This window comes from Caenorhabditis briggsae, assembly GCF_000004555.2.
Source record: "Caenorhabditis briggsae complete genome, chrIV, whole genome shotgun sequence".
Taxonomy (NCBI): domain Eukaryota; kingdom Metazoa; phylum Nematoda; class Chromadorea; order Rhabditida; family Rhabditidae; genus Caenorhabditis; species Caenorhabditis briggsae.
The window spans coordinates 10351097-10360653 of record NC_013487.2 but is presented as its reverse complement, the minus strand read 5'-3'; the positions used below and the strand labels follow the sequence as shown (position 1 = coordinate 10360653).

The 9557-nt window shown below is 37.1% G+C and overlaps 4 protein-coding genes across 4 annotated transcripts in view; 1 reads left to right on the top strand and 3 right to left on the bottom strand.

Annotated features, from left to right (window-relative positions):
* Positions 1-3023, bottom strand: part of Cbr-unc-30 — a gene marked incomplete at both ends in the record, with an annotated part of 4016 nt that extends 993 nt beyond the window's left edge. Inside the window, 7 exons of the mRNA XM_002634204.1 lie at positions 641-723; positions 772-882; positions 1086-1268; positions 1497-1598; positions 1651-1802; positions 1855-2015; positions 2959-3023. Coding sequence (XP_002634250.1) covers positions 641-723; positions 772-882; positions 1086-1268; positions 1497-1598; positions 1651-1802; positions 1855-2015; positions 2959-3023 — 857 coding nt within the window. The remainder of the gene's footprint in view (positions 1-640; positions 724-771; positions 883-1085; positions 1269-1496; positions 1599-1650; positions 1803-1854; positions 2016-2958) is intronic.
* A 3545-nt stretch (positions 3024-6568) lies between these two features.
* Positions 6569-7072, bottom strand: CBG26431 (the record flags this gene model as incomplete). The annotated part of the gene is made up of 2 exons (XM_045235804.1): positions 6569-6832; positions 7028-7072. The coding sequence occupies 2 exons, from the start codon at positions 7070-7072 to the stop codon at positions 6569-6571; spliced, it is 309 nt and encodes a 102-aa protein (XP_045098021.1).
* An 822-nt stretch (positions 7073-7894) lies between these two features.
* Positions 7895-9392, top strand: CBG01822 (the record flags this gene model as incomplete). The annotated part of the gene is made up of 4 exons (XM_002634205.1): positions 7895-8073; positions 8124-8258; positions 8307-8952; positions 9000-9392. The coding sequence occupies 4 exons, from the start codon at positions 7895-7897 to the stop codon at positions 9390-9392; spliced, it is 1353 nt and encodes a 450-aa protein (XP_002634251.1).
* A 110-nt stretch (positions 9393-9502) lies between these two features.
* Positions 9503-9557, bottom strand: part of CBG01823 — a gene marked incomplete at both ends in the record, with an annotated part of 1278 nt that continues 1223 nt past the window's right edge. The window contains one exon of the mRNA XM_002634206.2: positions 9503-9508. Coding sequence (XP_002634252.2) covers positions 9503-9508 — 6 coding nt within the window. The remainder of the gene's footprint in view (positions 9509-9557) is intronic.

Genomic DNA, 9557 nt, shown 5'->3' with positions numbered 1-9557 from the left:
CTCGGTACCGGTTTTCAAATATGCTTTTTCTGATATAATAACACATTCTAAAAATCGAAAAATTTAAAACTTTTTCGACTTTTGAGAACATCAAATTTTGGATTTTTCCGATTTTCAGAACGTGTTCTATCAGAAAAAGCATATTTGAAAACCCTAAAGTTGTTTCTGTTGTCTGAAATTTGTCCATTCGCCTGCATTACCACGGTTCCTAAATGACAGGTTTCGAAGTGTCGCGGAGCCAGTTAGTAGACCCCATATTTCATAATTCTCCCGGTTTTCCTCCTTCACTCAGATCGGCCTCGTGAGGGGCATTTTCTGAGTCTTTTATGTCTTGCCCTCTAGTTATCATTATATCTGTTCAATAAACAAAATTACAAATTACAAGACATTGTGGTAGACTATGAGGGCTCCAGCGTTTCTATTTACGAAAAATACATGCTCCGTTAAGGATATCGCTACCTGCGCTAAGCTCCGCCCACCCTCGAATTACCGGCCTCAAAGCACATTGAAATTTGACCAGAGCAGAGTGTCGAAACTTTTTTAATGCATTCCTACCAGAAAAAGATTATGCTTCATGGTTTCTGATATCTTTTCTATTTCAGAAATTTTCATGATTCTCTTGCTTTTAAAAAAAACTCACGTTGGCAAAGGAGTCAACCCAGTCGAGACAGCCGTCGTAAATCGAGACGGTGAAGTTGTCGTTGGCATCGGAAGTGTTTGAAACTGAAATTCATTGTTTCTATTTCTATAAAAAATTCTAGATTTCCTCACCTGTGGCTTTATCTGCCAATTAAACTGGTTACTTCTCGAGTAGTAGGGATTCGGTTGCCATGTACCCCCATACCCGTAGAATGGAGAAGCCGTTACAGCAGAATCGTCGAGCTGAATTCAATTTTTTGTCTTATTTTCTTGTCCCGAACTAAATTTGTGTATTTGAGAAATCAAAGAAGAAAAAGAAAGATGCCATCTGATTGTTTATGACATAAGAGGCAACATTTCTGGTGGAGAGAAGAAGAGGAAAGAAAGAAAAATGAGACGTTTGGAATATAAACAATTCAAGTGGAAATGTCTGGCCATATACGTACCTGACTGCTGCTCTGTAACAGATTCTGTGGAAATGTGTTTTGAAGAGATCCAAGTGGATCTAAACTTTGTGTCGGGACGATTCCCGGCGTCATCGTTGATGGTTTCGAAGTGGCCTGTCCATTTTCAATCACATAATTTCTCTCGCGCTTCCTCCATTTGGCACGACGATTCTTGAACCAGACCTGCAAACAGACAGTGACGTCTTCATTTCATTCATTTCTTTTCGAAATTCAATTAGCACCCTACGGCTCCTTTTCACCCTATTTTCTCATTACATGACCATGTTATTCTTCCCCACCCATTTGTTTCTCTTTTCTCTATTCAATTCCTACGGTAATTGGCAGATGGCCATCAATTTCAAAGCATGGTTTTATGACCGGAAAACGGCATTGATACAAATCACAACTCACTCTGACACGTGGTTCCGTTAAACTGATCCATACTGCGATTTCTTCTCGACAAGCCATATCTGGGTATCGATTACGGGCGAACCAATTTTCAAGTTCAGTAAGCTGCAAAAATAAGATTAGATCTTCTTTAACATGAAACAAGAAAAAGTAATACCTGATGACTTGTAAAGTGGGTTCTCTGTCTTCGTGGCTTCTGAGCTTTGCCTCCATTTGTACTTCCATTTCCAGATGAATCTGCCGGGCTAGCCGATTCATTATGAATAGCATCTTCATGTTCTTGTTTGACATCAAGAGCCATCAATTCTACTGAAAACCATTACTTTTTCATTGCATTTACATCTAAATCAAAAACCCTTACACTTTGGAAGTTTCGTTGTGATTTCTGTTGGTGCAAGTGGAATTGGGTAGTTGAATGCATAAGGATTGTGTGTCAATGGTGCCAAAGATGAAGAAAGTGATTGTTCCGGAAGGAGTGGATGATGATCTAGTGGTCCAACACATACTAATGAGTGGGGGAATCTGAAAAGGACACAACGATTAAAAACTGTCGAAATATGACACGTGGGAGTGATGAGGTGAGGTCAGATAGCAGAAGATGTGAAGTTGAGTCAATGTTTTGGGAATGAGGTAGATGCAACCGATAAAAAGTACTTCAGGTAGTTATGTTTGTTGAACTTGATTTCTGCTACGGTGAGAACCGAAATGAAATTAGAAATGTAAATAAAATAGGAAACTTTTCAACCATGACAAAATCTAATAATTACTAAATATTTTTCAGTTTTTGTTACTTTATCCTAATTTACCGACTTGGGCTGATATACATTAACATAGACTGACCGTAAACACTCTAATAGAAGGTCACCAAACCTCCAACTTTGACCCTAAATATCTAATTTCCTGTAAAAGATATCAGAAAGTGGTAAACTAATAAACGTTAATTATGACACCAAAAGTATTTTGTTAGTTGTTCACTTTTTGATAAATCTCTCAGGAATCTAGATAAATTGACTCAAAGTTAAAAGTTAGTCAGTTTTGTGAGTGGGTAGATGTAACCGAAAAAGGTACTTCAAAGATATGTTGGGTAGGTTGCTGAAACTTGTTTTCTGATACGGTGAGAACCGGAACGAAAAGAAAAGTTTTTTTAAGGAAACACGACTTTTGTAACTACATAGATACAATTTAATAATTCTCAGAGACAATTGGAATACTTTTTGAATATTTTTGAAACGTTCGTCACTTTTTTCTAATTTACTTACTATAGTTACAATACATAAATAAAGACTTACCGTAAAACCTACATTAGAAGGGCCCCCTTTATTAAAAGTGCCCTTCAAAAAGGGTTCTGGAGAAATAGAAGGTCCAGCCCTTCTAGTACAGGTTTTACCCTGGTAATGTTTTAGACAAGCAAGTAGAACAAAAAAATAAACTTGAAGAAGAACAAAAGTTGAAAAATAAAACCAACCGATTATGGGACTGCTGCTGCTGGTGTTGGTGCAGAGCAGTGAGTGTGCTCGTATTGTCATCCATGTGTTGCTCTTTTCTGGAGTCGTCTCAATCCCCAAGGATTATTACCGTCTTACGCAAAGTCAGTGATCGGATTAATTGGAAGCAAAGAATTTGATCCTCGGACGAGTCGTGTTGAGACGTTGAGCGTTGGCTGGGTTGCTCCCTATTCTTTGTGTCTCCTCCCACTTTTGCTCCTCCGCCTACTGTAGTTGACTCCGCCCACTATTTTCTTGGGAACCCCGCTACTCGCACACCCACATATGGTAAATGGCAGCCGACTGCAACGAAGGAAAAGAAGTATGGATGATGCATCAAAATGGAAGGGATTAGAGTCACCGACCAGAGAAACAAAAGGGTACGGGGTGGAAAGCGAAACGGTGTCTAATGGGAGAAAATGATGAAGTAGTGCGGGAAAATAGAACGAAATGGGTTAAAGATTTCGTTTTCAGATAACACAAAACTATTAGTTACGGTAGTGAGAAAGAGCATCAAAGAGCAGGATGTGGGAAATAGAAATTAAACAGTCAAAACCTCTAAGAATGGTGATAAGTATAGGCCTATAACACTTTTGATCTATAAAGCTATAAAATTATTAAAGAGTTTTCAAGATGCTTGAGCAATTAGAAAATCGGCTTTCAATTGCAATTCAATGATTAAGGAAAGTGTCTATTCATATTTTTATTTTTTGGTGTCAATATCTCAGAGCAATGTCAAAAAACTAGTAGATCTTTTATATTCAGTTGTTGTGTAAAACTTATATTTTTAAGTTTAAAAAAGAATTTCCAATTTCTACTCTAAATTTTTTATTTTAGCTCAATCAGTTCAAAAGCACAAGAGTGAGGTCATCATAAACTCACTTGTAGACTTTGGTGACTGCAATCAGATGAGATGATTCTCAAAACAAATATTCAAATTCCCCAGGGAGGATATCGAATATTTCTGATTACCGTATTTTTTATAATATAAGCCCATCCGAATCGTCAACTTTGAGCTCAATTCTTTCTATTCCTATGAAAATATCAACAATATGTCAACGGACAAAACATTTTTAATAGTATGATAAGCAATTTATCTGTTGACAACTGTTTTAAACCTTTAACACAAGTTGAAACATTTGAGCTAAAAGTTAGAAGTTCATGGGCTCTTCTATTACAAGTTTTACGGTACGTCATAGACAGTTCAAAATTGATTTATTAGCTGAATGCAATTTCGCTTTTCTACGGTTTCAGGAAAATACGGAAAACCCGAGGCGTTCTGATTTGGCTACTCCGGTACCAGATGCAATACGGCTACTTCGTTGGTTTGGTGTGTCTTCTGCGGCTGAGTTTTTTTCGACAAGTTCTTTTGATTATTTAACCAACCTAGGCCCTGGACCTTACTTGGTCAATCTTGCTAGGAATAGAAAATAGAGCTGCAAAACGAATTTTTGAGAAAAAAACCAAGACTAATATCATCCTATCGAAAGGTGAAAGCGTTTAAAATTGTACGAATCCCGAATCAAAAAAAATTAATTGAAATGGATCAAAACCGAATTTAATCTCAAGTGTACAATAAGGTCTTAATCTGAAAATTTCGATCCAAGAGTTGACATTTCATATGATATTTTTTTAAATATTATATCTGATCCAAATTCCTTTTGAGCAGGAAAGTATACATGATCCATCTGCAATTTTTCAAAAAAAATGAAGAAAGATGTTCGTTTTGACAGTGCAATCTTAAAAGTTCTGAAATTGGAATTGAAACTTCAAAATCATTTTGAAAAGCAAAAAGTTCAGAAGAGTGCAGGAACCAAAGGAAAGCAAGTTTTATATAAAATCATGGAAAATTTTCCTTGAGGAATTATTTGATAAAGTCTACAACACCATTTAGAAAGCCTACAGGTAAGACGGAGTTGCCGGAACGCGTGCAAACGGCGGCTGAAGATTTGGAAACTGGCTTAAATTTGCGTCTTCAAGCAACTGGGGAAAAATTTGTTATAAAAAGTATGAACGGTATTAGCAGAAAAATTAGAATTTTAACCATAATGAAAAAATTAGGTTTCTTTTTAAAATGTCACCCATTAGCTTAAAGACGCACATTATTGACAACTCTTACATTAGATCTTCAGCCGCCGTTTGTACGCTTTTCGCCAACCCCGTCTTACCTGTGATAAACGAACATCTCATTCTCAAATGAAAATGATCAGAAAACGATTGGTTTAAAAATAAAGTGTTTCTTTTTTGAAGAATCAATAGTATTGGTTGAACCGGAAGTAATATTATTCCTCTGGGGTTTATTGGGGTCAAAACCTGGCACCTATATGGACCGCCCATTTTTTGGATGGTTCATCCGGTTTAGATTACTGTTATTTCCCTTCACACTCTGTTTCCATGTGTTCTTAATAGGTGTTTCATGTTCTCAGGGTAGTGCTAATTCCCATAACACATTCTCACGTTACTCCTTCACCCTACTCACCTGTTTCATTGTGCATGCCATCTGCATGTCAAATCATCTCAAATTGATGACAATAGAAAACAAAAAGACACCGAAGAAAACAACTAAAACATTGTTTTGTTGAAATGTGAAATAGAAGAATAATTTGTTAGGAATGGGAGCCAAACGATGACCAAAGAAAAAAGGAAACTACGAAGTATAACGAAAGTCATTGCAATTTTGCATTCAATTTCCGTTCAATTTCCCGCACTCATATATATTCTCATTTTATGTCATTTGTCTTCAATTTTTAGGGAAGAAACGAGCATTTTATCAGAGATGATCATCTTTTAGCGCACACCGCTTCATGCATTTTATTTGAGTAATTTGTCACTTTTGGTTCGTTTTGCCGGTTGCGTAACTCATCGTTCCCATATGCCGCCCGTCTCTTCTTTTTCTTTTTTCCCATCTGCCAAAACAAATCAGAATTGTCATGAGTCGGCGAATAGAGAGCAAAAAGAGGAAGAAGCGAGAAGGATGCTCCGGCACTCATTGTCTGTTAATATTTTTTTTATTCATTATTCTGGTTAAAATTTGAGTGCTGTGGAATAGAAACAACGGTGGCTGTAGCCGAAGGTCCCACAACTACAACTACAGTAACCTGAAAATAATTTTTAGTTTTCGACTAAAAATTTTAAAAAACTGTGAAGTTAAAAAAATAAAAAAGAAAATAAACATATTTTTACGGTACGGTAGTTGTCGTTGGAGACCTTCGGGCGCGGCAACCGACGTTTCATCTCCAGAGCTCCAATTTTTTGTACCACAATAATAGTGAAAAAAAAATGCCAGACACCAAAGATAAATTGAGAAATGAGAAAATATGAATTTGAATTTTTCAATGCTAGTTTTTGTTCTGGGACACATTTTACGGATTCCGTATTCCTTATACCGGAAAATTGATTTCATTCCAGATCTCAAAAAAGTCATTCTTAACATCTCAGCAAAAAATCAATCAATTCAGAGTTACTGTATTTTCAGAATTGTTCCTCTTCTTCTGTTCTTTTGTCTTTCATCTTCTAACGACGATTTCAATAAATAATATTTTATTTCACCAGTAATTAAATGCACAAAAAAATCCATTGAACTTAATTTTATCACTTTTTCAGCATGTCCATCACACTGAGCTTCGACACTTTCTCCACATTTCTGACCGTAATTGAGATTCGAGTATCTCTTTCCAATCTCTTGTTCGCCAATTCTTCAGTGCAATTGAACACTTTTCCAGGTTCAACAAGATCGTCCTCTCTTTCTGTGATTCCGTGGAGCATCGTTGTGTAGGCGTCGTCGGTCATGATGAAAAGACTACGTGGTTCCAGAAGCATCGAGCCGACGTATCGTTCTTGTTCACTTTTCACAACCTGCAATACAAAAATCATATGTTTATCAAATGATAAGAAGAGATGACGGGAGGAAGTCAAGTTCAAAGAAATCATGCAGCAAGACATCGGCGAATGAACCTGAATGAACCCGTTTCCGAATGTATCGTTCTCTGTAGTATCTCAATCAGTTGGATGACATAATTTTTTGGTTCTTTATATTTGCCATTCCATTACCATGTTTGTTGTAAGAAATGTGTTTGACGGTATGATCTCTGGCATGCTGAATACTTCGGAAAACCCCCATAAAACCCATAAAAGTATTATTGAAAAGAGACTACCCCCCACCATTCGTCTTCTCCCATTCGTTTCCCGAAGAGAATTTCAAACTTGTTCTTTTCGTATTTTTCTCCATACAGTACTTCCGACATTTTCTAATTCCCTCATTTTTAATCCTATTCCACATTTCGAGTATAAATTGTTACTCTCCTAATCGAATCTTCGTGATTGTCGGTCATTATTTTAATTCAACATTTTGTTTTTTGAGTCCAATATTACTAACAACGACAACTACAGTAACCTAAAAATATTTTCCTTTTCAGTATTTTCACGATTTTTGTGTGTTTTCAGAAAAAAGTGAAAAACGAGAAAATAGATCCCGGAACACATATTTTTAGGCTACGGTAGTCGGACCTTCAGCCACGGCCACCGACATTTCTCTTCCACAGCTCCGATTTTTTTGTACCAGCATAATATTCAGTGATAACTTGTTCCTTTAAGACAAATTCCTCCAATTTGACGAAAATGAGTCATCAGAATGCGACAGGTAGCAAAGAAGTCGTCATTTCGAGTTGACGTCGTTTTTATTAGTCCTATCAGTACAGTAAGATTCCTATCACATGCCTTCTTTTTGATATACCCAAATTGGTCATTTTATGGGTGGAAGTTTTGTGAACTGGTCGTCTTCCTTCAACGGAATGGTAGATGAACCCAACGAACCTATCGATGAGCGATCTCTGAATCGTCGCGATTCTCTTTTCATTCGCTTTTTCACTTCTGGTCATTTAAAATATTTTCCAGGAGATCATCTGAATATTCGGAAAAATGACGATAAATTATCACAAAGAAATAATGACATCCCATCCGTGGACCTTCTTTTTACTACTGTTCAAATGGAAAGGTTCGATTTGGAAGGCTGTTTACATGGAGACCATAATCTTCTTGATTTTTTATGGAATCATTTCGGTTATTTACAAAACAGCACTCGGCGAATCCAGTCAAAGGTAAGAGAAAGTGACGTGTGGTTGAATAGGAGAATAATAAGTTTTTGAAGAACTTTCGAGGCGGTGGTACGGTATTTCGATAAGAGGTTATCATACATTCCACTTGAATTTGTGTTGGGATTTTTCGTTACTACCGTAGTGAACAGATGGACGAAACTGTACCAGACAATTGGATTCATTGATAAGTAAGTGGTATCAAGGTTAATTTACAAATCAAGCGGTGCAATTTTCAGCGTTGGTCTCATGGCAAACTGTTACATTCGTGGCGCAACAGAGAAGGCAAGAATCTATCGTCGAAACATAATGCGATACTGTGAACTAGTTCAAGTTCTTGTGTTTCGTGATATGAGTATGAGGACTCGTCGTCGATTCCCCACAATGGAGACGATAGTAGCTGCAGGATTCATGAATAAACACGAACTTGAATTGTACAACAGTTATGACACCAAGTATAACAGTAAGCTAGGAACAAAATATTGGATTCCTGCTAATTGGGCACTGTGCATGACCAACAAAGCGAGAAAGGATGGATATATCGAGAGTGACTACTTCAAAGCACAAATGGAAGCGGAGATCAGAACGTGGAGGACGAATATTGAATGGGTTTGCAACTACGATTGGGTACCGTTACCGCTAATGTACCCACAGTTGGTGTGCCTCGCAGTCAATCTGTACTTTTTGGTGTCGATTGTAGCAAGACAACTTGTCGTGGAAAAGCATAAAATAGTCGATGAAGTTGATGTTTATTTTCCTGTCATGACATTTCTTCAATTCATATTTTATATGGGATGGCTTAAAGTTATTGACGTTATGCTGAATCCATTTGGAGAAGACGATGATGACTTTGAAACAAATGCATTAATTGATAGAAATATCACGGTGAGTGAATATTTTCATCGAATTGATCTGAAAACCAATCGGTTGAGATGGGATTGATGATTGCTGATAACCCAATGACAACGCCTGATCTTCGAAAAGACCCGTTCTATGATGAAGTGGATGTTCCTCTTCTGTATTCAGAAGAATCATCTCATGTTCCAAATCATCATTATCACGGATCAGCCTCTGAAGTGCGTCTGGAGCATCGTGGAAGCGGACCAGTAACGATGATGCCTCACTCGCAGTCGGCGGCCAATTTGAAACGAATTATGTCGTTCAAATCATCAGAAGATGACGAGGAAAAGACAAACCCATTCTCAATGTCTCATGACGATGCGAGAATGAGAAATTGGAGAGAAGTCAGTCTCGATTCCAGCTTCTTGTCAGATCTCAACGAGAATAAGGAATGGAAACTTCCGACTAGTCAACAGAAGTTTTAACTGTTTTTAATTTAAAAAAAAAAAAAAAAACTATTGTCTATTCAAAATAATCGCTTCTACTACACAAAGCTCAAAAGTGTCACACAACTGAATAACGATTTCATTAAAAATCACGGCTTTCCAATGTGGTGAGTGCAGAAAGAGTTATGCGAAAAGTTCAGAAGG